This window comes from Coffea arabica, chromosome 5c (genome assembly GCF_036785885.1).
Source record: "Coffea arabica cultivar ET-39 chromosome 5c, Coffea Arabica ET-39 HiFi, whole genome shotgun sequence".
NCBI classification, from domain to species: Eukaryota; Viridiplantae; Streptophyta; class Magnoliopsida; order Gentianales; family Rubiaceae; genus Coffea; species Coffea arabica.
In genome coordinates, this window is record NC_092319.1 from 45777745 (window position 1) to 45803188 (window position 25444).

At 37.3% G+C, this 25444-nt stretch overlaps 4 protein-coding genes and 1 long non-coding RNA gene across 11 annotated transcripts; 3 read left to right on the forward strand and 2 right to left on the reverse strand.

Moving 5' to 3' along the window:
- Nucleotides 1-87: 87 nt before the first annotated feature.
- On the reverse strand, nucleotides 88-2660 carry LOC113690790 (uncharacterized). 2 transcript variants are annotated; one of them, XM_072051232.1, is made up of 5 exons: nucleotides 2551-2660; nucleotides 2129-2174; nucleotides 850-972; nucleotides 511-690; nucleotides 88-375 (listed from the first exon to the last, which is right to left on the reverse strand). In XM_072051232.1, exons 2-5 carry the CDS (start codon nucleotides 2163-2165, stop codon nucleotides 311-313), a joined length of 405 nt encoding a protein of 134 aa, XP_071907333.1. In that variant the 5' UTR covers nucleotides 2166-2174; nucleotides 2551-2660; the 3' UTR covers nucleotides 88-310. The 2 variants fall into 2 exon arrangements, with proteins under 2 accessions (XP_071907333.1, XP_027064666.1); XM_027208865.2 differs by lacking the exon at nucleotides 2551-2660 and having other exon boundaries at nucleotides 571-690; nucleotides 2129-2516.
- Nucleotides 2661-4226: 1566 nt separating this feature from the next.
- On the reverse strand, nucleotides 4227-8124 carry LOC113690854 (uncharacterized). Of its 2 annotated transcripts, XM_027208941.2 has the most exons (7): nucleotides 7655-8124; nucleotides 7368-7436; nucleotides 6862-7029; nucleotides 6588-6758; nucleotides 6275-6484; nucleotides 5229-5317; nucleotides 4227-5051 (listed from the first exon to the last, which is right to left on the reverse strand). In XM_027208941.2, exons 1-7 carry the CDS (start codon nucleotides 7755-7757, stop codon nucleotides 4383-4385), a joined length of 1479 nt encoding a protein of 492 aa, XP_027064742.1. In that variant the 5' UTR covers nucleotides 7758-8124; the 3' UTR covers nucleotides 4227-4382. The 2 variants fall into 2 exon arrangements, with proteins under 2 accessions (XP_027064742.1, XP_027064743.1); XM_027208942.2 differs by lacking the exons at nucleotides 7368-7436; nucleotides 7655-8124 and adding an exon at nucleotides 7168-7312.
- On the forward strand, nucleotides 4940-5859 carry LOC113690855 (uncharacterized). Its single transcript, XR_003448494.2, has 2 exons — nucleotides 4940-5074; nucleotides 5174-5859. It is a non-coding gene; the product is annotated as an uncharacterized lncRNA (long non-coding RNA).
- Nucleotides 8125-9363: 1239 nt separating the features above from the next.
- Nucleotides 9364-13159, forward strand: LOC113690298 (uncharacterized). The gene is made up of 7 exons (XM_027208137.2): nucleotides 9364-9503; nucleotides 10460-10832; nucleotides 11042-11269; nucleotides 11356-11710; nucleotides 11800-11924; nucleotides 12074-12209; nucleotides 12608-13159. The coding sequence occupies exons 2-7, from the start codon at nucleotides 10489-10491 to the stop codon at nucleotides 12845-12847; spliced, it is 1428 nt and encodes a 475-aa protein (XP_027063938.1). The 5' UTR covers nucleotides 9364-9503; nucleotides 10460-10488; the 3' UTR covers nucleotides 12848-13159.
- Nucleotides 13160-19986: 6827 nt separating this feature from the next.
- Nucleotides 19987-24752, forward strand: LOC113691040 (protein GRAVITROPIC IN THE LIGHT 1-like). 5 transcript variants are annotated; one of them, XM_027209214.2, is made up of 3 exons: nucleotides 19987-20653; nucleotides 20968-21088; nucleotides 23113-24752. In XM_027209214.2, exon 3 carries the CDS (start codon nucleotides 23113-23115, stop codon nucleotides 24478-24480), a length of 1368 nt encoding a protein of 455 aa, XP_027065015.1. In that variant the 5' UTR covers nucleotides 19987-20653; nucleotides 20968-21088; the 3' UTR covers nucleotides 24481-24752. The 5 variants fall into 5 exon arrangements, with proteins under 5 accessions (XP_027065015.1, XP_027065016.1, XP_027065017.1 ...); XM_027209215.2 differs by lacking the exon at nucleotides 19987-20653 and adding an exon at nucleotides 20660-20804; XM_027209216.2 differs by lacking the exons at nucleotides 19987-20653; nucleotides 20968-21088 and adding an exon at nucleotides 21119-21648.
- Nucleotides 24753-25444: the final 692 nt, after the last annotated feature.

A 25444-nucleotide genomic window follows, 5' to 3' on the forward strand; every position in this document is an offset into this window, starting at 1 on the left:
CGTAGAACGGTGAGTTGAAAATTGGCATTCATGTTAACATACCCAAGCTATTAAGACTCGCCCATCGCAGACCACAACCCCCAAAAATAAATAAAGTGTAAAAGATGAATCATACTGCACTTTAAAGCAGGGAAACATGATGCTTTGCTTTTCTTCGTGTTTGAATCTATAACAAACGAGGAAGAAGCGAGGTGAAAAAGGAGGATGGTGTGAGTAAACAAACTTGTGTAATATCATGAGGGAGATTTACACGATCTACATTGAAATCAATGAATGTGGAAGTTTGACATCAGGAAATCCTTCATTTTTTTTAACCTTCTTGTATTAAGTTGGTTGGTTCGCTCAGAACATACTTCGGGAGTTCATATTTTGCACCTGTAAAACAGATTAGCAAGAAAAATGAGCCAGTGAATACAGAAATCAGAAAAGAGAAAGGAGGAGGAGGAGGAGGGCAGCAAGACAAATGGAGACGAGCTCAGAAAATTTGAAGAGCACCAGTCTTATTTCTACCAATAAAAGCAAAAGGGACGTAGCAGAATTTGTTGGGTCGAAAAAATAGCAGAATAGGACCTCTCTCATCATAGCACACCGTCATATCAGGATTTTGGATGATGACTCCAGCACTGTCGATGATTGCCTGAGCTAGGTTTATGTCTGCCTCAGCAGCAGCTCGAAGTGCATCCCAAATTTCTAGAATGAGTACACAAGTAGTTTACGTACAGTAAATTCCCACAGAATTGGATAGGATAAGAGGATCATGAGTGGAGCAGCTAATATTGCCTCTGCTAAATCAACAGAATCTTCAAAATTAAGTTGAAATACAAGTGATTTTTCAATTAGGTCTAGTACCTTTTCTTCCACCATAGTGAGGAGCAGTGTCCCAAAACTCTTCTCTCAACTGCACTAGCTGACTGTTCGTTATTGGTTGTGGATGTTTCCAAGGTTTTGGCTTTCGAATCTTTTTCGCGGATCCTGTAAAGACCAAAGAGTAAACGAACGTGTTCAGCTTCACAACTACCATACCTGGGCTTCAGATAGATTGGCAAACATATGGTAAAAAATCAGAATCCCAACTTTCACATGCTAATAGACTTGTAGAGATGTATGCGTGTGCACAGACATCTGCAGATCAGCATTACACAAGAATCAACAAGAGTGAAAAGACAAATTGCGCGACAGCGCCCAGTGATTTGCACATACACCAAGTCTTGAAGATCTGTGTCTACTTGGTTCCTTTGCTCACAGGACACAAATTCAGTTTTTTCTAGCTTTCTGTTATTAGATTACAGCATATGCAACTTCGCCAGGAAGGTCTAAAATCTAAAAGGGGGTAAGCCAAAGTACGCATAATTTACATTTACATCATTCATTGGGGTTTTGGGACTAGAATGGTCTGTCTTAATCCTAATTCTCCTCCATTTCGGTTGCATTTGAAATGTTGAATACTCCTTAAACTCCTTCAAAGAAGATGCATACCACTTGGAAGGAAAGGAGGCTTTAGTACTGAGGATCAATTAGTACAGCATCTATGGGGACTCTAAGCAACAGTAGAACAACATAGTACCAATTGCCAAAGCAACCTAGAGGAAGTTGATCTTTGGATGAATAGAGACTCTTTTCAGCCAATAGTAGCACCGCCACCACCACCCCACCCCAACCCAAACACACACACAAAAACCCATTCCCAATCAGATACGAAGCCTTCAAAATTAGATCAGAATTCGCCTTACCCTGTTAAAGTCTGGACAAGCTTATTTTATACAATTTGAAAGAAAGAAGCTTCTTTTCCAAATAATCAAGCAAACCTACGAAGACAAATGGAGCATGAAAGTCCATAAGCAGATTTTGTTCTTTCTTTTCTTGAATTTTGGTTGATACAGACTGTCAATCATAAATTCATCCAAACATTTCTCTCAGTTAAAATCCCTTGCACCTACAAAAATACACATGCATGCATGCAAACAGATTTATACATGTCCTATGTCACAAGTTAAAACAGATGCCCTGAGTTCTTCTCAACCAGGCACATTTCAAAGTAGACAGACCAGAATTTTCCATCATAAAAAACAATATGAAACAGTATGCCTGTACCATGACCTTAAAAAGATGAAAACTTGCAAAGACTCACCATCTCCTTTGGCCTGTGATGATCCAGCACACCCCATCCTTGTTCACTATACAGTCAGAAACAGTCCCCAGATCCCAGAAAAAATCACCAACAAGTCATAGTCAGTTTAGATGTGTATCAGAGAAAATTTGTGGTGAATGCATGCCATGGGGGAGGGGAGTTGTTCACTACTTCTTCTTTTTTATTTTTGATACTAAATTGAGTCATATGCGTATGAAAGAGTCCAAAGTCAAATTGAACTTTGGTCACTTTTTTGCAGTTTTCTGCTTAGCTTTGTGACTCTTCCTGTCATGAAAAATACTACAAAAATAATTCAAGTACACTGACTAGTTAACGCCTTCCATTTTGCACCACCCCTCATGAAAGAAATGATCATCAAATTTGGTAAAGGAGGAAAAAAAGAGAAATAAAGTGTAGTTTACCCATTGCTTAATGTCCAAAGTGGTTGGCTGTCATGTTTCATTCCCCGTGAGGAGAGTGAGAGAGAGACAGCCAAAAAAAAAAAAAAAAAAAAAGTTTGTGGGATGATCGGATGAGCTCTGTTGTTGTCTCCATTATATTTATTCGTCCCACTTCGAACTGCGCTTTGCCTCACCGACTGGGAGTTCTTAGTTGCTACATAAAAATCTGGAGGGGATAAGAACACATTATTATTATTGTTAGTTTTTAATTCAATTATTTTTGGATTCCAGATTAAAATTCACTTTTATCTTCTTCTCTCTTTTGTACCCTCTAATGTACCAATCAAGAGGAAAAGGGAATGGCAAAAACCAACAAGCAAAAGCTGCTTTTCTTTTCTACACATTATACATTATTACAACTGGTATTTATTAGTAAAATATTCGTCTTTTAATACTCAAAGTCTCCTACTTTTGGACTTCATGGACATGACACATGAGAATATTAATGATTTTTTTTTTGTCGGCAACGATATATTTGTATAATCTACTCTATTCTAATTTAAAGGGGAGGGGGAGTCTAACGAAGCTGTAGTAGAGGGTTAGTGGGTATACAGACCCAACTAAATCAATGAAGTGTTCTGATACAATTTTTAAATTTTTTTCGTTACACATGAGATTTGAACCCTCACCTACAGTACAAGGAGGGCTCCCTGGTGGTCAGGGAGCCATTGGCCCAGTGGTTGAGAATTTTAATGATCCCTTAATTTCCTTTTGAAAAAGTCGTGTAGCTAATTGTGGGAACAACTTTGAAATTTTGAATGGCCAATGTGAGAGCAAGTCACTCCGCCTGCCTTAGAGCTAGAGGGTCTTCCTCCTCCACTCATTCTATATTATTTTATACTCCCCCTCCGCACCATTATTATAATTATTTTTGGAAAATCCAACTTTTTTATGGATATACGTGTGTTTGGTTAGGAGATTATTTTAAATACATTTTTTAAAAGAATATTGTAATATTTTTTGTAATATAATTAATATACACGAGATAAAAAGATGATTGAAAAAAATAAAAATATAGTTAAAAAATATATTTATGATACAATCGAATAATATCTGATAAATAAAAAGCTATCCAAAGTAATCATTAATATTATGTTTGGATGAAGTGAAATTGGTGAATTTATAAATGTATCCTTTGAATGTAAAATTTTCTTTATTAAATGTGTATTGAAATTTTAAAAAATTACTTTTTTAAATAGTAAGATTGAAAAGTACATGTGTTAAATTTAAGATGGTAACTCTTATTTTGCAATATTAATAAGGTAAAAACAAGACAACCTAACGATAGGATAGGACGGAGGAGTATTAACTTTTTCATTCTTTTGTTACCCAGAAAAAAAAAATTCATTCTTTATTTTCTTTAGGGTGCTAAGCCTACCTTGTACCCTCAATTCAACAGTCGATAGTAGCAAAAATACTTCTAAAATTGATCCTCCCCCTCTTAGACGGTAGACACTTCATTTTTCAACAACACTTTTGAGTCCCTTTCCGACGATTTACAAAACCAAGTCCTTACATGCAATTTTCTTTCTATACTTTGGTGCGGTGAACGTTCTGCCACCATTCATCCTTGTCTTTTGTTGGCTCCCAAGATAGAATCATGCTACGCAAGGGACAAAAGCCAAACAGGCTCAAGAAACGCTCAAAAAAACCTTTGTTTTCTTTGTTTCTCTAAGAAGTTGAAGGGCAGGCGGAACTATAGACATTCCAACACCAATACATAATTGCTTGACCAATTAGAGACGGTAGTAGTAGTTCTAAACTACAAGGACTGAGACACTTTAGCAAGCAACCTACCCAAAACGAAATGTATCCCCATAATTGCTCCTCATGCTGTAAGGACCGTACTTGGGATCACCATAGTTGACTGCCTTGCTTTCAACAGGTTTTGAATATTCCACCCCGCTTGATCCAAAAACCTCTCCACTTTTATCCCTTTGTCGATGTTTTGTTCTTTCCTTCTGACCTTTAGACCTCACTTGAACTTGAGGAGGAACCTCGCCTGATGCATAATATTCAGCATATTCTTGTCGTCTAGAGGATCTGTGCTTGGTTGGCAATGACGGATCTTTCATGCTGCTCGATCGGATCTTAGGAGGCTTCACTTCTGAATATCTATCACTAACATTTGGTGTGTAAGCCTGCCTGGTTTCTGACACAGGGGCAAGAGTTCTCTGCTTTTGAACTAACTGGGGCTGGGGCTCAGCTTCATCTTCAGGCATGATCAAAGAATCCTTCAATGGAGTGAGGCCCTTTCTAGCACTGCGGCGCCTAAACCTGAAGGGCATGAGGTACGTTAAGATGCCACTAAATGCCTCGAATGCAATCTTTGGTAGATCTCCAATGAGCTGTCCAAAAGATGGCCAAGCAGCTTCCTGGTTCTCTTTCACAAGTTCCACCGCAGGGGCAGATTTTTCTCTCTTTTGTTGGTCTGCATGAGTTTCAAACCCCGTATTTGCTTGCTGCAATGCAGATGTTGTTTCAGGTTAGGCTATACATTTAGAGTGAAACTAATGCATGACCATATCCAGCTTTTTGGTACCAAAGGAAATCAACCTCTAATCCGGTGGAAATCTACTTGCAGGAATGCAAATCAGAATGATAAAGCTGAAACTGACAAATCAACAAAAAAACTATACCATTCTGGAGGAGGAGGATGAACCAAACCCCTGTTGGAGCATGCATGAAATGTATCCAATCAAGACTGCACCAATAACCATCAAAATATCTGCACAAGAACGAAATACATCAGAAAAGGGCTTGCTCATTCAAGAATGATTAGTACTATATCATTTTAGAACTTTTGAGGACTTTAGTGGCCGGTTTCTTATATTCCCACATGCAGGCAACATTTCAATAGCCTAAAGTACGACAAAGTAACTTGCTTTCTCTTCTTCATTCTTCTTTCTCCCCTGCCCCAGCCAACACACATCATTCTGATGTAGCCTGTTAAGGTCAACTAATAGGTCAACTCAGTGATCAAATATGAAATTACAGTAAGACTGATTTCCCTTCATCAAACCACATAAGAACCCTGACCTTGTCAGTTGGACACTCACTACAGTACCAAAAAGGCTCAAGAAAGGCAAGTAATTCATAGACTAATTTGAGTGATTTATCGGTAGTCATACAATTTTTGTGTGTCATATTTGTTGGACTTATTAAGACAAGATCAATAGATATCTCTAAGTCCATTGGAGTAGTAAAAGTCAGACAAAGCCAATTCAATGATGAACATGAATGAGAAATTTTGATGAGAAGTTTACTCAATTATCGACTGATAACAGCAATTGCATCTGCCAAAACTAATAACTTCCTAGAGGCTAATGCACTATCAAAATATATACTCAAACTGTGCATGATTTGTGTATTAATCCTCCACATAAATATTGTTTAGCTATCATAAATAAGAAATCAATTTCAAATTGCTAAAACAGACCTCCGACTAAAGTCATTGCTATCCTAGAGGAGCCCCCCAGTGAAACTAACAATGAAGATTGGCCTATTATCCATCTGAATAATTAAAAACAAAAAAAAGTAAACCATAATGCTGTTAACATGACTCCATTAAAATATCCATCTATGACCATCCCATAAAATTCACATCAAGTTATTGATAAATGAGACAAGAGAAGCGCCAAAAATAAAAATCAATTACAATCAAGCAGACAGAGAGAAATCCAACCTGTAGCTGAAACAGAGCTGTACTGATAATCACAATCTTCTCGGTCAAGAGATATTTGTCGAAGGGCAGCATTTCCTCTGTCAACAACCAGTAATGAACAGGTTGAGTGAACATATATCACATCAAAATCAGATGAGAACTTCGCATCTTCACTTGGCCCATCCCTGAATCCTGCAACATTTGATTTTCCTCCAGCGATTGTCGTTACACCTGAAATGAATTTAAAATTCTAGAGTTGCTGATTGAGGTTCTCGAGGCTAAATAACCATTTCAATAAGCAATAGATCAATCTCATGCTGTTAATTGTACACACCAGATTCTCCTATCTTTCTAATGGCAAGGTTTGCTGTATCAGCAACATATACATTTCCTTTATCATCCATGGTGATTCCTCTTGGATGATTAAACCGAGCATCACTTGGTTTTCCATCCACATGCCCTGTGTAACCTTGAAATGACCCTGCAACCAATCTTGCCCTGCTATCTGCATTATTCACCCATTCATAGACAGCAAATCAGATACTCAGGCATCACAAAAACCAGCAATCTCACCATTTGGAGAGAGAAAGAAGCAGAAACAAGGTTACATTGGGATAATGGGGGAGTTATCCGAACAATGTTGCTCTTATCTGCATCCACAGCAAACAGTTCGCCTTCTTGTGACACGCGGATTTTGTAAGGCATGACCCCAAGCTCGTTCCCCTGTACAACAGTTTCTACTAAGTAGCCATCTTCAAACTGAAGCACATTCCCATCTGTAACCATAAATGAATGGTTATACAAGCCAAATGTAGACACATATACCAAACTACCCCCATATAAGAAAACTGAAATTAATTATAAGCAAAGCAGTTTGCACTTTTAGTTAATCAGAAAACCGCAAAATACATTACCTCTCACATCGAAAACAAAAGAAGCAACGTGTACAGCTACGCATACACAAACATGTTACAACATCCTTGTTCATTCTTTCTTTCCTTTTCCCCTCTCATGTTTTGTTCAACTCAAAGATGGTGCATGAATAAGAACTTTAACCTCAAACACCAAAAAGAGAAGTAAAATTAGGATTGAAATTATAACTAGGAGAAATTACCAGATTGGGGCAATTTAGAGGAAGACCTGGTCCATTTGAGGACGGATGAAACATGTTTTATCAGGGGCCCTGAGCCAAAAATAAAACAATAAAGCTGAATTATCAAGTGCCAGTACACAACACATACATGTTTTTTAAACAGAAGATCAACATTAGCGTTTTGGTTCATAATAAGTGAAACGTGACATGGGCAAAAATAATAATACTAATACTAACAGTAATAAGAAAACAATAATGTTAGGGAAAGGGGGCAGATGGGGGACTTGAGGAAGTAAGAAAAGTAGTACCAGCAGGGATAGCAGCATCAGCTTGAAATTGAACATAAGCCACCAACAGAGTTAAGAAAATCAGAAAGAAAAATGAACCCTTCATCCTTTCCTCAGATAGCATAAAATAAATCTTCCGTTTCTTTTGAGGCTGTATTATCTGTGTTATCCCTTTTTTGTTTTTCTTTGCTTTTCAAATAGATCAGAAGAAGAAGCAGAGGATGGTGTTATCTCTGGGAGAAACTTCCGTGGAAGTAAATCAAGAAAGAAATGGGGGTCTGTCTAGTCCCAGCAAAACAGACAGATTGGAAGAAAACATGTTCGTTGTTTTGCAGCAAACCTGAGCAGCTGGATGGATTCTTCAGACCCTCCTTCCTCCTCCTGCTGCTGCTGCTCAGTTCAGTACTTTCTTTAAGCAGGCAGCCTTTTGACACTCTACTTTCACACTTCCATTTTTCACAAGCTTTTCCAATTACCACAACTTTGTGGATTTATTTTCTAAAATGTTCATAAATACTAGTCAGTGTACTAGAATTTTACTATTTTCTTTTTCCCGGAGGCCGGGGCCTGGGGGCCCACATTCACGTAATTGTAAAAGAATTTTTACTGGGCGGGGAATGGAGATTAGTACTTTAGTTTAGTGGAAACTGGGAAAAGTACTCTGATTGGGCAGTTCAACTTCAGGGGCAGGAGAGAAGGTAACAGCGGGAACGTGCAGTGTTTTTTGTTGTGCGGGGTCGGTCTTCTTACCACTCTCAAATTGTTAAGCCAGTGCCAAATGCCAAGGCCGTACTTGTTTGGAATTGGGCCAGGCTCCAGTCCACCGGAATACAATTTTGAATGATTGGCAATGGGCATTCACGAGTTCGAAAATCTCCTATCTCTGCTACAATACAATAGAAGAGTTGTAGAAGAGTTGTAAAAAAAAAAAATAATAATAATAATAGAAGAGTTGTAGTGGTGCAAATGTATAATTTGACCAAAATATGTTTGTATAGTACCTTCTTTTGTGTTAGTATAGACGTTAACATTTATGGTGAAATTGAAAAATTGAAAGTGACAATTGGGTAGATCTCAAACCTTCCCAAACAAGACCAAGCTTCATAAAACCGCTCAGTTTTGGTTTAAGTGGCCACCAAAAAAGAACTAAATCCCTCTTTGAACCGTAGGTCAGGGATTCCAACCCTACTTACAGCGGAAGAAAAATTCAAAGGTGGTATAGATTAGGTTTGTATACTTTAAACTTCTCCCCCTCTCTTAAAATAGAATAGATTATTAGACTTTAGTCTCCCCAATTTTGTAGAATATGATAAATTATGTTACAAGAATGTTATCGTTGCAATGCAAAAAAACTGAACTTCGTATCTCCAACGCTAGAGGCCCAATACTTCTCTAACTATATGTAAAATTTGGACTGGGATCTTGCGCAAGGCCTTGCAAATAGGAAATAGGAAGCATTTATTTGTTGGGCTTGGGCAAGATTAACTATCCAATATGATGAAATCATCTGACAATTAACCTGACTGCCGAAGTACCAGTGTAAAAGGAATTTGTCAATTTTGGGACCAATTCTAATTATTGGCTGTTTGGGAATGAGAATTACAACAAAAATCTGATCAAATGGTACAACTCTGAATATCTCGAAATACGAGGGACGTGGCGCATAATTTCACTCTAATCCATGTGATACGTGTCATTAAATGATTGGACAAGCTCCGTGGAGGCCCTGCCACGTCGGCACCCATTTTATATCGCCAAAGTAGACCTCTAACGCAAGAGAAACGGAGACTGCTTCAGATGAAACATCCATCATCTCTGCAGCTTCAGTAACAAACGGATCTCAAAATCTTCTTCTCAATTTCTTCCCAAGGTTGGTCTTCAATCTCAATCTCTTTTCGCTAATTATTGGTTTTCTGTGATCGTTTTTTCTGTTTTCCGATCTTGTTCAGTGGTTTAGTTAATTATTTTATTAAACCGTGCAATTGTTTTGGAATTGTTCGATTCGGATCCGTATATTCAACAGCTGAATTTAGGGAATTTTTATGTTTACGTACGAAATGATTTTGCATTAATTTTTTTTTTCTCTGGAAAATTTGATACTTGATAGATCTGATGAATCTGATGAATCGATACAGTAATAGTGCTGTTTTTAGGCCGCATAGCGGGCTTGTATCGTAAAATTTGGTTCTGATTTCGGTCTTGTTTATGTCGTTTCTTATGTGTAAAATTTATGTAAAAATCAGCCTTTTGTTCTTGCTAATACAGGTTATGCCTGGGTCAATTTATTACAGACCTTTAAGATGTAGGGCGAACTTAGAACATTTTCGTTCCTTTTTTTTTTCTTTTCTTCTTTTGGATGTTAAATTATTAATTTCCTATGTGTTGGGGGGCTTTCACATTAGTAGCCCGTACGTTTCATTTGGAGTTTTCACTTGGCATGCTTTAAGTTACAAGCTGCAATTTTTTCTTTTTGGCCTGGGGCATCTTGGAAGCTAGTGATTTTTTGAGTGTTTTTATCGTGTTATTAAGCAATTTCAGTTGATTTTGAGTCTGAGATGGGATGTTGCCTTTGTTGGTAGTAAGCTGGAGAGAAGTTTTGCTGCTGTTTTCAATTGACTACATTTAGCATATTAAAATTTCTAGTTTTTTTTTTCCTTCTAATGATTTTGAAAAATTCAACATATGCCTACTTTGGAGTGTTGACTTTTCCTGATTTTGTTGATTCCAAAAACTGTCTATTGGTTTCTGCGTTGAACTACTCGGTTGTTAGGATTGAGTTCTTGTTCCTGTGGAATATGCTTTTGATTGAAAATTTCTTTTTTGTAGGCTGAGTTGGTGCATTTCATCGTGATAAGATGGGGGGAGGATTCAGGGTGCTTCATCTTGTTAGACCTTTTCTCTCCTTTCTACCCGAAGTTCAGAGTGCTGATAGGAAAATCCCATTCAGAGAGAAGGTTATCTATACGGTGATCTCCCTTTTCATATTTTTGGTATGCAGCCAGCTTCCGCTGTATGGCATACATTCGACAACTGGGGCAGATCCATTCTACTGGATGCGTGTTATTCTTGCCTCTAACCGTGGGACTGTGATGGAGCTTGGGATCACTCCTATCGTCACCTCTGGACTGGTTATGCAACTGTTGGCTGGTTCAAAGATCATTGAAGTAGATAACAATGTACGCGAGGATCGAGCACTTTTGTAAGTCTTGTTGGATTGAGTTTTTGATGTTATAATTGAATTTCTCAAAATACATAGACAGAATATGTTGTACACAAACACTTGTTTCCTTTGCTGGATGATTATAGGCTATTAGGAAATATGGAGGATTTGTTTATGTCCTTGATTTCATAAATTTGCTCAGTTTATTTGATGATTTTTCTGACAAGTTTTCCTTTTTGGACTTCCAGAAATGGTGCACAGAAGTTATTGGGGATCCTTATTGCTGTTGGTGAAGCGGTTGCCTATGTTCTCTCAGGGATGTATGGAAGCGTTAGCCAACTTGGAGTTGGAAATGCAATTCTTATAATTCTCCAACTCTGCTTTGCTGGTATTATTGTGATTTGTCTAGATGAACTTCTCCAAAAAGGATATGGTCTAGGCTCTGGGATTTCACTTTTCATTGCCACCAACATTTGGTAAGTTTCTCTAAACTGTTGTTTGCATTTAGCTATCATGTGCTCCTAAGATGGATGATCGAACTGACCTTTGGTTGCTTTGACAGTGAAAACATCATTTGGAAAGCTTTTAGCCCAACCACAATTAACAGTGGTCGTGGAGCTGAATTCGAAGGCGCTGTAATTGCTCTATTCCATTTGCTAATAACTCGAACAGACAAGGTTCGTGCACTTCGTGAAGCATTCTATCGGCAGAATCTTCCGAATGTGACCAACTTGCTTGCCACAGTCTTGATCTTTCTTATTGTGATCTACTTCCAAGGCTTCCGTGTGGTTTTGCCAGTGAGGTCTAAGAATGCCCGTGGACAGCAGGGTTCATATCCAATCAAGCTGTTCTATACTTCCAATATGCCCATTATTCTACAATCTGCTCTTGTGTCCAATCTCTACTTCATTTCTCAGGTATGGCCTTTTTTGCAACTAGGCTCTAGTTGACTAAGATTTGTTATTTTTTTAACACATAATGAGCCTCTTGCTTCTTGTTGTTCCAGTTACTGTACAGGAGGTACAGTGGAAATTTCCTAGTGAACCTTTTGGGGAAGTGGAAGGAATCAGAATATTCTGGCCAAACAGTCCCTGTTGGAGGCCTTGCTTATTATATTACTGCTCCATCAAGGTGAATTACTGTGGCTCATGATCATTGGATCTCCCTGCCTAGTCTCGTATTACTATAATCTACATTCTATCCATCAACACGCGTTGATGGTTTTTGCATTTTTCTTCCTACTTTTACATGTTTAACTGAATCTGTTGTCATTTTTGCAGCTTGGCAGATATGGCAGCCAATCCATTTCATGCACTTTTTTACATTGTTTTTATGCTGTCAGCATGTGCATTGTTCTCAAAAACCTGGATTGAAGTGTCAGGATCCTCTGCTAGAGATGTGGCCAAGCAGCTTAAGGTATGATTCACAAGGAAATTCATTTTATCTGCATAACCAATGTTATTTGTTTACTGCTATTATTGCCAGAAACTATTTGGAAAGAAGTGCTTCGCCTGAGAATTCATATGATGAATAAGTGCTCATAAGAATTGATACTTTTTTCTTTTGTTTGTCCCAAGTAATCTGTAATATGTGGAGGATTGCACAGCCATTCTGGAGTCTTTCATGTTGCCTGTTGTGCAGTTCATAAACCATTTTTAAGCTGGTGGTAACAGACTTGGAAAATAAAGAAAGCAAAAGGAAGAAAAGGAGGACGATCTTAAAGATGTTTCTTTTGGAAAGGAACTGCTTTCATAATGCAATGCCTGAATATGAAACAATTTTATATCTGATTTGTATTTGAAAATTTGTTTCAGGAACAACAAATGGTGATGCCTGGGCATCGTGAATCCAATCTACAGAAGGAGCTGAACCGTTACATACCTACAGCAGCAGCTTTTGGTGGCATATGTATTGGTGCACTCACTGTTTTGGCAGATTTCATGGGGGCAATTGGTTCGGGAACAGGGATTTTGCTTGCTGTTACGATCATATACCAGTATTTTGAGACATTTGAGAAGGAAAAGGCTAGTGAACTTGGTTTCTTTGGCTTCTAAGCCTTGATAGGATCTTGAATGGTCCGTGGTGTTGTGATTGCATTGCTCCCAAGTCCTTTCTAATATGAGCTAAGAGACACGGTGGATCTTGTCAACACCTCAAGTTTCAGAAAAACGAGAATCTAGTTAGCTTTTCAAGGAAAGATAGTTGCAAGTGGGAGGAGCCTGAGAATTTTTGTTGCACGTCTTAGTGGTAGTGTTAAAAGGACTAGATTTTATTTTTAATCACTTTCAGAAAACTAATTTTGGAATTTTCTCGTTTTTGTTGTTGCAATTGCCGTGCAATGTCGTAAAGCAGTAACATTCCTTCTATTTTTCGGCCCATACTGATGCTATTAACTAGCCACTGACTTGAAATTCTTTCTTGAAGCATTCTGCTGCTTCTGTTTTAGATCGTTTATTGGTTGGGACTGGAAGCTGACAGTTGAAACTTGAAAGAATGTGCAGAAGCCAGGCTTCGAGCGTAAATAAATTGTAAATTCCCAAATACGGACTAATGCAACTCGAAGTCAGCAGCATCGGGATTTATCGTCGCTGTCTTGCAGTTTAGCTTCAAACTTTTCATGCTGCCGTCTTATCATTCTTCTTCGATTGAAGTTAGCTTTTATCGTTCGTTTTTTCTCATTGAATGTTTTTCTTTTATGGTTATGTTCAAAGGATTAGATGGACGTAGTTACCGGCTTGTAATCTTTGTGGTCGTAGGATGGGGTAAACATGCATCTCGTCATTCTCGGTTATTGCACCAACAATACCCCATGGTTATTACATTACATGGCTCCAGTGCCGCTTCCCCTTGTTTTCCAGACTATAGGCGTTCAATCTCATATGCCCTGTGGCAAACATTTCAATTGTAATCGTGAATATGAAATGTGATAGCATAACATTCATGCTTTTTTTTTTGTTATTAAATAAAGAAAAAAAGTGCTTATATTTCAGTTCAAAGGCTCACTATGAACATAATATCCGAACTCAAAATCGTTGACATATATACTTTTGCTGAAGAATATGTTAACGACTGCTGTACTGAAAAATCCCTCAGGTCACAAATGGCTAATGTCGCTGGCCCAGCAAACCAATATTTGATATATGGGCTTGGGTCGGAGTGGAGTCGGTGTTTGGTTTAACCAAGGAAATGGCCATGTGCAAAATAGACCCTTTGGTAGGTGGTGGAGTATATCATATGCTCATTTATGGCATGATATTGTAGATAGGGGTGCACGCGAACCAAGCTACTCGCGAGTAGGCTCGAACTCGGTCAGAGTAGCTTGGTCAACGACTTGGCTCAAACTCGAGTTGACCGAGTTCGAGCCGAGTTTCGAGTAGCTCGAATGAAAATCGAGTCGAGTTTCGAGTCAAAAATCCCCGACTCGAGACTTGTCGAGCTACTCGTCGAGTCGGGATTATTTAAATAATATATTTATAATTTAAATAATATATATGTATTATAATTATAAAATGATCATTATGTGTATAAGTTATATGGAATTTACAAAATACCCTTCGTTATTGAGCCTTATCGAGTCGAGTTTCGAGCTACTCGCGAGTACATCGAGTCGAGTTTCGAGTATCAATTTTTTTGACTCGATCGAGCTCGAGCCTAGGGATATATGAGTCGAGTCGAGCTCGAGTATAGCACTACTCGAGCTCGACTCGGCTCGATTACATCTCTAATTGTAGATGATGGGGTCTCCTCTTTTTTCTTTTTTCTTTTTAAAAAAAAAAAATTTCTTAGTATGATTCAATTTCTGGCAACCAATTAATTCTGGCAAATTTATACTGCCATTATAATTCAATTTTAGCACACGTTTTATTTTGTTTGCTGGGTCTCTATTGGTTCTCAAAAACCAGAAAGGATTTATTTGTGTCCTTAATAATTTCATATATTTGCTTGTTTTATGTGATTTTTTTTTATGGAGTGTTATTGGCCACATTTTTTTCTTCTCTTGAAAAGTATCCTGCCGCATTTAATACTCATTTCACTATGAAGCAAAGTCAGTTACGAAACTGTTCCTAATTTCTTCACACGTAGCTAAATGAAAATAAAAGAAAGGAAAAAAAAAAAAGAAATAGTTGTGGACGCCTCAGCGTCCCATACTGGTAAAGTCGGTGCCCCCGTTTACAATTGCGGCCGCCCCCTCGTCGAGATCATCAACAGGCGACAATGGAATCCCCAAAGCTGCAAAGCATCACACACAACAAGATCATAAGTTCGCATTTATTTGCAATGGTTCACTGGACAAACTGACGGTTCTTTTTGCTGGTATTATGGTACTCCTCTGTCCCACCACTTTAATAGTATCGATTTTCTTCTCACACAATTATAAGAAATATAGTTAATTTTATATAAAAAGTAAATCTAGCCAAGTATTTTTTTAAAAATACCTTATATTAATACTAAAAGTATCACTAATCATTATACTTTTATATTGATTACGATAGGAATACGATGATACAATGCACCGTTCAAAACATATGTCCAAGCAATTATTGATGAAAAAGATATTGATTGTATTAAATAAGGTAAGCTATATTCAGTACTCATAATGAAATATATTAAATAAGGGTATTTTAGACAAGAAGTTAAAAGTTAGATATATTCTTCAATTGGAAGTCATATTATAATTTGGGACGAATGAAAAGAAAAACAAGACATTCAAAATAGGACAGAAGGAGTAATTCGCAATAATGTATCTTGACACTTACTAATAATTATGGAGACCTCCTTTATAACGTCTAATAATACTCAACCTTTCTCACGCGTTAATAACGCTACTAGTATTAAGAACTATTCTGACTACTAAACAGATTTTTGAATAATTTTGCAAAGACTTTTCTAGAGGCTAATAAAAGAAAGATAATTGCAAGTAGAAAATTTTTACTAAAAGTTCAACCTCACAAGCAACACCAAACAGGATTTACGTTAACATTTATTATTGCTGATGGGCATGTAGAAAGATTGATTTTTTCTCACAAACAAGGAAAAATCGTCCAAAACGTCCCTCATATTTTATAAAATGACTTTTTTCGTCCCTCACTTTTAAAAGTGTAATTTTATGTCCCTTACATATTCACATCGGTCAAATTTAGTCCCTAACTAGGTTTTCGATCATTTTTTGGCCGGAATCCATCACGTGCAAGGCACGTGATCATTTTTTAAGGGTAAATTTGTCAAATTATATTTTACATAATCTAATCTATAGTCCTCCATATTTTATAAAACAAATTTTTCGTCCCTCACATTTCATAAAATGGTTTTTTCATCCCTCACATTACACAAAATGAATTTCTCCATCCCTCAAATTTCAAAAAATGAATATTTCCATCCCTTACTAATTATGTGTGTAAGGGAAACCCTAAAAAAAAAAATATGTGTGTGAATACATTTTTATTTAAACACATGTATATATCTATTTGATTTTGCTTAATAATACGAATAGCATAAATATATGTATGTGTCTATTTGATTTCACTTAACAATATGAATACCATATATTATACGTGATCATTTGATTTTATCCGGTATTAGCTAGTAACAAATCTTGCATTCATTGTCAAGTTGGCCAATAAAGCTATTTTCGGTCAAAATACAATAAGAATATGCAAATTAAGGTTCTATTGGTAAATATTAGTCATAATCATACAAAAAGAGAAGATAGCTCACAAGTTTGGCCCAATTACATACATGTGTTTATGCTATTATTATTAAGCAAAATCAAATAGACATATACACGTGTTTAAAAAAAATGTATTCACACACATAATTAGTGAGAAATGAAAAATTCATTTTTTGAAATGTGAGGGATAGAGAAATTCATTTTGTGAAATGTGAGGGATGAAAAAAAATTATTTTATAAAATGTGAGGGACGAAAAAATTTATTTTATAAAATGTGGAGGACTATAGATCAAATTATGTAAAATATAATTTGACAAATTCACCCTTAAAAAATGATCACGTGCCTTGCACATGATGGATTCCGGCCAAAAAATAATCGAAAACCTAGTTAAGGACTAAATTTGACCGATGTAAATATGTAAGGGACATAAAATTACACTTTTAAAAGTGAGAGACGAAAAAAGTTATTTTACAAAATGTAAGGGACGTTTTGGACGATTTTCCCGCAAACAAATATGAAAGAATACGGGATCATAACTTCAATAGATTCTTTCTTGCAAGTAAACTCATGGGAAATGCCGAGAATGAGGTCATTATTGGCATTCCAGATTGAAGTTGTTCTTGTCAAAGTTTTTAAGAGCTTTCAAAGTCATTAGTCATGTTACCGAAGGGAAATGTCGTGATAATTTCTTTTCCTGAGATTGCAAGAAACGACCCCATTATCTTTTCTTGCGTGTTGTGGTCTGCAATTAACCAAGTGGTGCATGTTGCAGAGTGCAGACCTAAGAATAAGTAGTAGTATTCCTGCTGTCCTGCGTTGTTTTAATCGCATGTTCCAACACACATGAAGCAGCGTGATTATGACTAGTTACCAAAGAATTTGACATGGTAAGCCACGCTTGATACATACTTAATTTCAAGATATTATAAGTGTTCGTTCTCTGCCATGCATACGAGATTATGACTCAAAAACTACGTATTACATTAAAAGTCTCTATGTGGATATATAATTACAATATCTTGGAGTCACCCCTTATTATAGAAGTGAATCAGCTACAAGTAATTGACATGAAGACAAAAAAGTGAAAAACAAAAAATGTGGGCACACTGTATCTTGCCAATTTTACGAGTAATTAAAAGTGACGAGAAAATATCCCTCAACCCCTCATCTTTTCCAACTTCTCTCTACCGCTCATTTTCTCTGAATCTCTTCCTCTTCGGGAGGGAGGCCACAATAGGTTTCATTTTTATTATTTTCCAAATAAAGTCTCTCCTAAAGTTTTGTAGTGGAAGATCTCTGTTTCTCCTGAGGAGTTCCTAGTGAGATTTTGTGTTATTTTTCCTTGTTTTGCTGTTTCAATTTGAATTTTACTTCAGATCTGAATTTCATTTCAGATTTGAGTCTATGTCGGTAGATCTCGTCATCTTTATTGGAGTTTAAAACTGTTAATTAATAGATTGGACAATTGCAACGTGCACAGCGTGGGCTATAGTGATTTATTCTATGAGGAGATGATTTTAGATCGATGGTACTTTTTAGATCTGTTCTTAATTTTTTTGGTCTTTTGTACGTGCTAAATTACAGATCTACAATTTTAGTGCGTATTTTATCTGTCATTAGGACAGCTATGTATATCAATTGTGCTGAACGATTTCCAACAATCAATTAATGAAATATATTTTGTTATAAAACCAAGTGACAGAGAAAATTAAAAGGTTTCCATCTATGATACTAACCTGAAGTACACTACTATGTTCGCAAGAATCATCGGTAGGGATGACAAAAGGCGAATCCAATATTAAAAGCATGGCATCCATTCCTGATTCCTCCAGCAGATATTATCTGTAAACTTCTATTTCGGCTGGCTTGGAATGATTCCACCATTTTTTTTTTATGCGATTCAATGTATTCCCGTGGCATTAGACAGCAGAATGAGAGGAGGATACTTCTGCACATTGCATGAACTAGTAGCTAATTTGGAATCAAATTCAAATTGGTCCAGAAACAACAAAATTCCTAGAATTTCCAGAATAAAATACCTCGATCCTTCATTGCTGCAATTGTTAAGGATAACCTACCTTTTTGGCTGCACTTTTTTTTTTGGGGGTACGAAAAAAATTTAGGTGGATTGGATAGGAAAAATTTTGGCTGCACCATTGTGCTGAAATAGTCTTGGTATACTTTTACTGTACATTGTATATGGTATTTATGCTAAACCATTTCGTACTTAAAAAAACCTACTAGGTTTGGCATGAAATAACGAGAAAATTCTTACCAAAAAGAAAAAAAAAAACGTAATAACAAGAACATATTGAAACGTAATCCACTCATTTCAAAAGAGTTTGGCCAATTCATTTTCTAAATGTACAAAATACCCTCTTTTTAATTTTCTTTTGCCATGAAAAGGCAGCCGCTGCTGTCTTCCTTCAGTACATAGATAATTTCAAGGGACCCCTCTTACAAAATCCCTACATCCAAAAACGGGAAAAAAAAAAAGGAAGAAAAACATGAACTAATCCAAAATGAAATTTTTTTCTTTTTTCTTTCTTTTCTTTTGGATAACGCTAGTGTGTTTGGATAGAATATTATTTGAAATAATTATTATAATACTTTTTATAATATAATATATATAAAATAAAAAAATAATTAAAAATATAAAAAATATATTTATAATACAAACTATATATATTTATTATTTTGTAAATTTGAGCCATCCAAATTTGCACTCTCCACCAACAGTCATGCAAAGGCACCAAGATTGCCTCTACTTCAATAGCTTGATGCTGGGATGGCAGAAGATTCCACATGTCCACCTTCTATTCATAAATGCAATAAAAAATCAAAGATTGGGCGTTGCATAAGAGTTATTGATGCGAGTGATAGCACAATAGGATACCGCCAGAAAACGCCGGTCTTCGTCCTCGCGAAAGTGACACTGTCCACCCTTCTTTGTGCAATGCGTCCATCTGTATGAACCCGCGTTCTCCAGCCGGTTTTTCAAATTGACAAAAATATCCTCGCAGTGTTAAAGCTTGGAGATTCTATGCTTAGTAAAGAAAAAAAATAGACAATTTAGGAGTTTTCTTTCTTTCTTTTTTTAAAAAAAGTACTGATGTATATGAACAAAAAATAATTAAAAAATATATTTACAATAAACATAAAATTTTTTCTGCAAAAAATCATAATTCAAACAAGATTAACTTATTATGACTGTCATCGTATTTTTATTCTTTTGTAAATAGAGAACTTGGCCGGTTAATAAGTCTTCTTCTTCTTTTATTTTTAAATTCCTCTTTTGCTCTATATTATTATTATTATATTTTTTTACGAAGCACAAATCATTCTAATAATATTCAAAAGGTAATTGATGATTTTTATGCTTATTAAAAACGATTTACCGTCACCATAACATCCATAAGTTTCTTTTTTTAAGTAATCTGGCTATATAACCTTTTCCTTTTTGTGTTAAAAGAGGGTAGCTTACTTGTGGTACTTCAACTCCTTTAGAGTTTATTCTATTCTCTTTTGATGAGGATGGGGAAGCAGAAAAGAAAGAAAGAAAGAAGGCCACGATTGAGAGGAAAAATAAATTCACAATGAGCTTTGACCACTAATTAATTATGGGAAAAAAAAATTAGACCCTTCATCTCTAACTTCTTACTATATCCTTCTTTGTCTTTTCATTGCCTCGACTCCTAAAGTAAAGATCCAAAACCTCCAAACCAAACATTTATGTGCTACTACTGGAAACCAGAGCAAAATCGTCAAATAAAGCTTAACAAGAATTGACCAGACGCTGCAGCAATAGTTTTGGTTCCCAATGCTTTAATAGCTAGCTGTTGGAGAATTCCCCCAGTCCCCGCTTTGTTGTCCATGTTCGTCTTTTTCTACTTGTCTCTCTTCCCTCCCCCAGATTCACCTCATTTTTCTCCTCCTCCTCCGCCTTTCCTTTTCTTCAAACTCTCTCTCGTCGATTCTCTACGCTCCCCAAAACAGTACAAAAAACCGTTCTCCAATCTCACTCCCACTCCCACCAACCCATTCATTTCTTCCTCTTCAAAGTTCAACCAATCAGTGAAATAACTCGATGTTTTTTTGATCAAAATAATCAAATCTCAGGTCCAAAAAGTAGCCTTTCTTTGCTTCAATGCTTGGTCTCTTCTGATGCTAGCCCACGAGTCTTCCTTGAAGGTACGTTGTTTTTTACACTTATCATCCCCCGTAAACTTCCATTAAAGCCCGTATCTTTTCGCTCCTTTATTGCTCTCTCTGCATTCCTTAGCTGGATGTATTAATTCTGTAACCGCCATTTAGTCATTTAATTCCAGAAAATGACAAAAAGGTCAGTTTTTCTTTTTGTTTTTTTTTTGGGTCTGTGCAGGTCCCAAATTTAGCTTCTTTTCTTGATTGTCTTTCTGTTCAGGCACTACTAGTCTTTCTTTTATACGTCCTTCTATGAGTTTCATTCAAGTATTAAGCTAAGCTTGTTTATCGGGTTCGTATAGGGAGTAATCAGAAGGCGATTATTGTGTTTTCTGGATTCTTGAGACCTCGGAAGATGAGATTTAGCCTGGGATGAAGAGGAAGTGAAGGTTTCCGGTGCTGACCACTAAAATATTCATCAAGGTGTGTTTTTCTGAAGGCCCAATAAAAAAAATATTTTTTTTTGGGGCTCTGATTATTTCTACTCAAATGTTAAGTTTGTCTGAACGCGTCTGTAGATATTCGTAAACTTTGTGCTCAATGCTCTGCACGAGTCTTTGTCTTAATTTGTATAGTTAACTTAACTCTTCCCTGTTAACGACCCCACCGTCACTAAGAGTGGAGTTTAGGGGGTCACGTGTTTTGCACGTGAGCGAGCTTTATGGTTCTCAATCCCCCCCCCTCCCGGGCCTTATTGTGGGGTCCACAGCGTCCAGGCGAAATTGTCCTTGCGGGATTTTTTTTCTTATAATGTTTTTCTCCCGTTGATTATTATTACCAGTAACTTTTTTCCGGTTGGCTCAAATCTTGAGAAAAGGTAAAGGTTGGGGGGATCTTCAGGGCCGTTGGATGGTGAAGTGAATTTAGTGACAAAAGATTTGCTGCAGTGAAATGATAAATGGGAAGGGCCCACGTGATCTTCTTGCAGCAGCAGCAGTAGGAGGAGGAGGAGTAGGGTGACGTGTGAGAGATGAGGGTAACAGGTCAGATTTCGTTTGTGGATGGGTGTTGACACCTGTACGTGACTAATGCTGAGTAGGATTTCTTCACCTTTTTATGGGTTAAATAAAATAAAAAGTTATTGGACCCAATGCCATCGAATGGTCAGTAAAGTGTGTTTCTTTGGCTTTGTTTGTACACCCCTTTTCTAGTCTTGCAAACCATTGCAAAGTGTGTTTGTTACTGTTTAAGTAGCATGGTGCTGTTATCGTATGCATCGTGGTGGCAGCTTTTTAATCTGCAATAATGAAATCAAGAAAGTTATAGTAGTAAGTTGATGCATTGGCTTTTCCATGAAATCTTTTTTTTTTTTTTGGGGGGAGGGGGGGGGGGTTGTAAATTTCTGCTTGCTGCTTTTATCAGTTAAATGGGCACTAAGCTTAATTTAAGTTGATAAGCCTTAAGTAATTTACTGCTAAAAAGATCAAGGCGGATACTTCAGGCAAGTTGCACTGTTATGGATTATACGTTGTTGTAACTACATACAGATTTCTTAGTTGTTAGGCAACTGCAGTCCAAACCTGGTATTAACTTCCCCTAGTCATGATTCTGAGTGGGGGTTGGGGGAGGGGGATGGGGAGAAGGAAAGTTCAGTCTTCAAAATGTCTTTATATGGCAAGATTTTAGCTGGCTGAAGCAGGGAAAACTAATTCTCCCTGGATGTGTTAGGTAGGTTGAAGACTGAAGATATTCTTTATGCAGAATAGGAACCTAAAGTACTATAAGTATCTCGTCAAAGCTTGCTGTGTTATAAAATATTTGGCAACTGATTCTCGTTGCTGAGTTTCAACCTTTTGCAGCAAGGTGTCTTTTTGTGGTGTGTTGATGTGGGGGGGGGGGATGGATGATCTTTTTTAATCACGTAATTATGTTCAACGGTTATATGTAATACTTTTCTGATATTAGCATTTTTTTTCAGTTTGTTGAATGTATTTTGATTCTCAATGTTCTCTTCTTTGTAAGGCTCTTTATTCTTTGGCTGTTTCTGCAGCAATATACCTTGATGGGGCATCTCACCAGACCCCTGCAGCTTAGGAATTATAAAAAAGTTTGAACTCTGAGCCGTTGGATGCTTCCTTTAAGCGCGTTTCAGAATATTAGTTTATTCACCTTATTGTGATTCCTCTGCTGCTACTGTTCGTACTTTTTTTACCCCACCTTTAGATCCACTTTTTGATTATGTCGAAAGAATGAAAATCAGAAGCACTCAAATGCAAAACAAAAAGAAATTCCTTGTTCTTTAAAGGTCTCGGTTCAAGAGCTAAAGCTCGATGCTTTTTTCCTTTGTTGAAACAAGCTCATCATTGTTACACTAGTTATCATCGTGATCATATTCTTATTCTCCCTTTATCTGTATATATAAATCTTGACATGGTTGCCTGAACTCTTCATTTACATAATAGCATATCTTTGTATCATTGTCATTATAATTTGCAACTCTTTTCCAGATGGATTCGGTGGACAGGTCTGCAGTTACCCCAAATAAGAGCAAGAGTAGATTGGCGCGCACGTTTGCTAAGGTTTTGCACATTCGAGCAGTAACTGGGATAGCTCCAGATGATGGAATCCAGAAGATTAATTCCCCTGAAAATGTTAAGAGTAATTTGGTAAAGAACAAAAGCCATTTGCAGCCATTTGATGATGAGGATGAGAAGCTATGCAGTAGAGCGGCTACAGAGGCATTTGTAGCCAAGCTTTTTGCCAGTGTCTCATCTGTTAAAGCAGCGTACGCCCAGCTTCAATATGCTCAGTCTCCTTACGATCCTGATGGAATTCAGACAGCAGATGAGATGGTGGTATCAGAGTTGAAGAATGTGTCAGAACTGAAGCAATGTTACTTGAAGAAGCAAATCGATGAATCTTCCCCTGAAACCACTCAGATCTTGGCCGAAATTCAGGAGCAGAAGAGCTTGCTGAAAACATACGAAATAATGGGAAAGAAACTAGATTCGCAGCTCAAACTGAAGGACTCCGAGCTCACATTTCTCAGAGAGAAACTGGAGGAAGCCAATAAAGAGAACAAGTTGCTAGAGAAGAGATTGAATTCAAGCGGGCAGTTATCATCAGCTCTTGATAACGTTCACTTGTCAAGCTTAAGCCCCAGTCACTTTATTACATTTGTTCGGCAGACAATTAAGTCTATTCGGAGCTTTGTTCGGTTGCTCATCAGTGAGATGGAATCTGCAGAGTGGGATCTAGATGCTGCTGCCAGTTCAATTGAGCCTGGCGTTGCCTTTTGGAAAAACAGCCATAAATGCTATGCATTCGAGTCATTTGTCTGCCGAGAAATGTTTGATGGTTTCAATCAGCCCGACTACTCAATTTCAAAGGAATCTTTGCCTGAGCAGAAGAAACGGCGACGGGTATTCTTTGAAGGATTCAGGGAATTGAAGTCTGTGAAACCAATGGATTACCTAGCTTGGAAGCCTAAATCCGCATTTGCAAAGTTCTGTCGCGCTAAATACTTGACACTGATTCATCCCAAGATGGAAACATCTCTTTTCGGCAATTTGGACCAGAGAAATTTAGCGAATGCAGGGGAATACCCAGAGACAACGTTTTTTGCTGCGTTTGCAGAGATGGCGAAGCGCATTTGGCTACTACATTGCCTTGCCTTATCTTTCAAACCGGAAGCCTCAATCTTTCAAGTGAACAAGAGGAGTAGATTCTCAGAAGTTTACATGGAAAGCGTGAGCGAGGAAGCATTCCTGTCATCTGATGGTTCGCCGGAATCCGAGCCTCGGGTGGCTTTTACCGTATTTCCAGGGTTTAGGATAGGCAAAACTGCTGTTCAGTGTCAGGTTTATCTTTGCTAGTAGATATGCATGGATGGGGATCAAGGCATTTACGCGCCATCTTGGTCGACCCCATTAGCGTCAAAAGCCTGATCTGGAGGCCACCGGCTTCAATATTTTTTATTTTGCACTGTTAGATTTTGTAGATTTGACAGGGCCATGGCTGGTTATGGGTTCTTTTTGTCCCCCCCTTTAATCTGGAAAGGAAAGCGCGTTGACTGTTTGGTATGGGACCAAAGTTGGTGAATCTTCGCTCTGTTTTGGTAATATAATACTATGATATATGTTCCTAAGCTTGCTCATGTCAAGAATTAGCTGTATGCTATTATATTATAGTATTCCTCTACTTAGGACTCTGTCTGCTTTATTTGTCGGTACAATGAATTGGCCAAAGGACCGGACAATCAGAGAAACTCCAATTTACCCGACAATTGACAATCATCCTATTTGACCAACAAATTAGTGATACGCCAATTAAATTCCTGAGCGAGCTTGGCTCAAGTTTTCAACGGATTCTTCTTCTTGCTCCCCAGTCCACGGCCAGCGGTGAATTACTGGATTTTTCTTACGGGTTATGGGGTGCCCAATCTGTTTATTCTCAGCCCGTTTCAAGTTGTGATTCCCACGAGACACCCCCAATGGGGGAAAAAGGGAAAAGAAAGAAAGGCCCATCCAACTTTACTCGATTAACAGATTACCTTTTAGATTGGGTTAAAATTATGTTATAAGTGATAATCCTAATTCAAATATCTTTGAGGTCATGCCCTTGAAGGATTTGACTACCAAATTGAAGGATTTCAAATTCAACCAAAAAAAGACCTCAACGAAATGGTTTATAGAATCATATGCATTGAATCCGCGAAAGCCTCAATTTCTTTTCTCATACACCAGTATAACATTGGCCATGGTTTAAGAAGCATTTAAGGAGCTAAAGAAAGCATTTGCCTCGGAATTCATGCTTATAATGCAAAATACTGAAATAGCA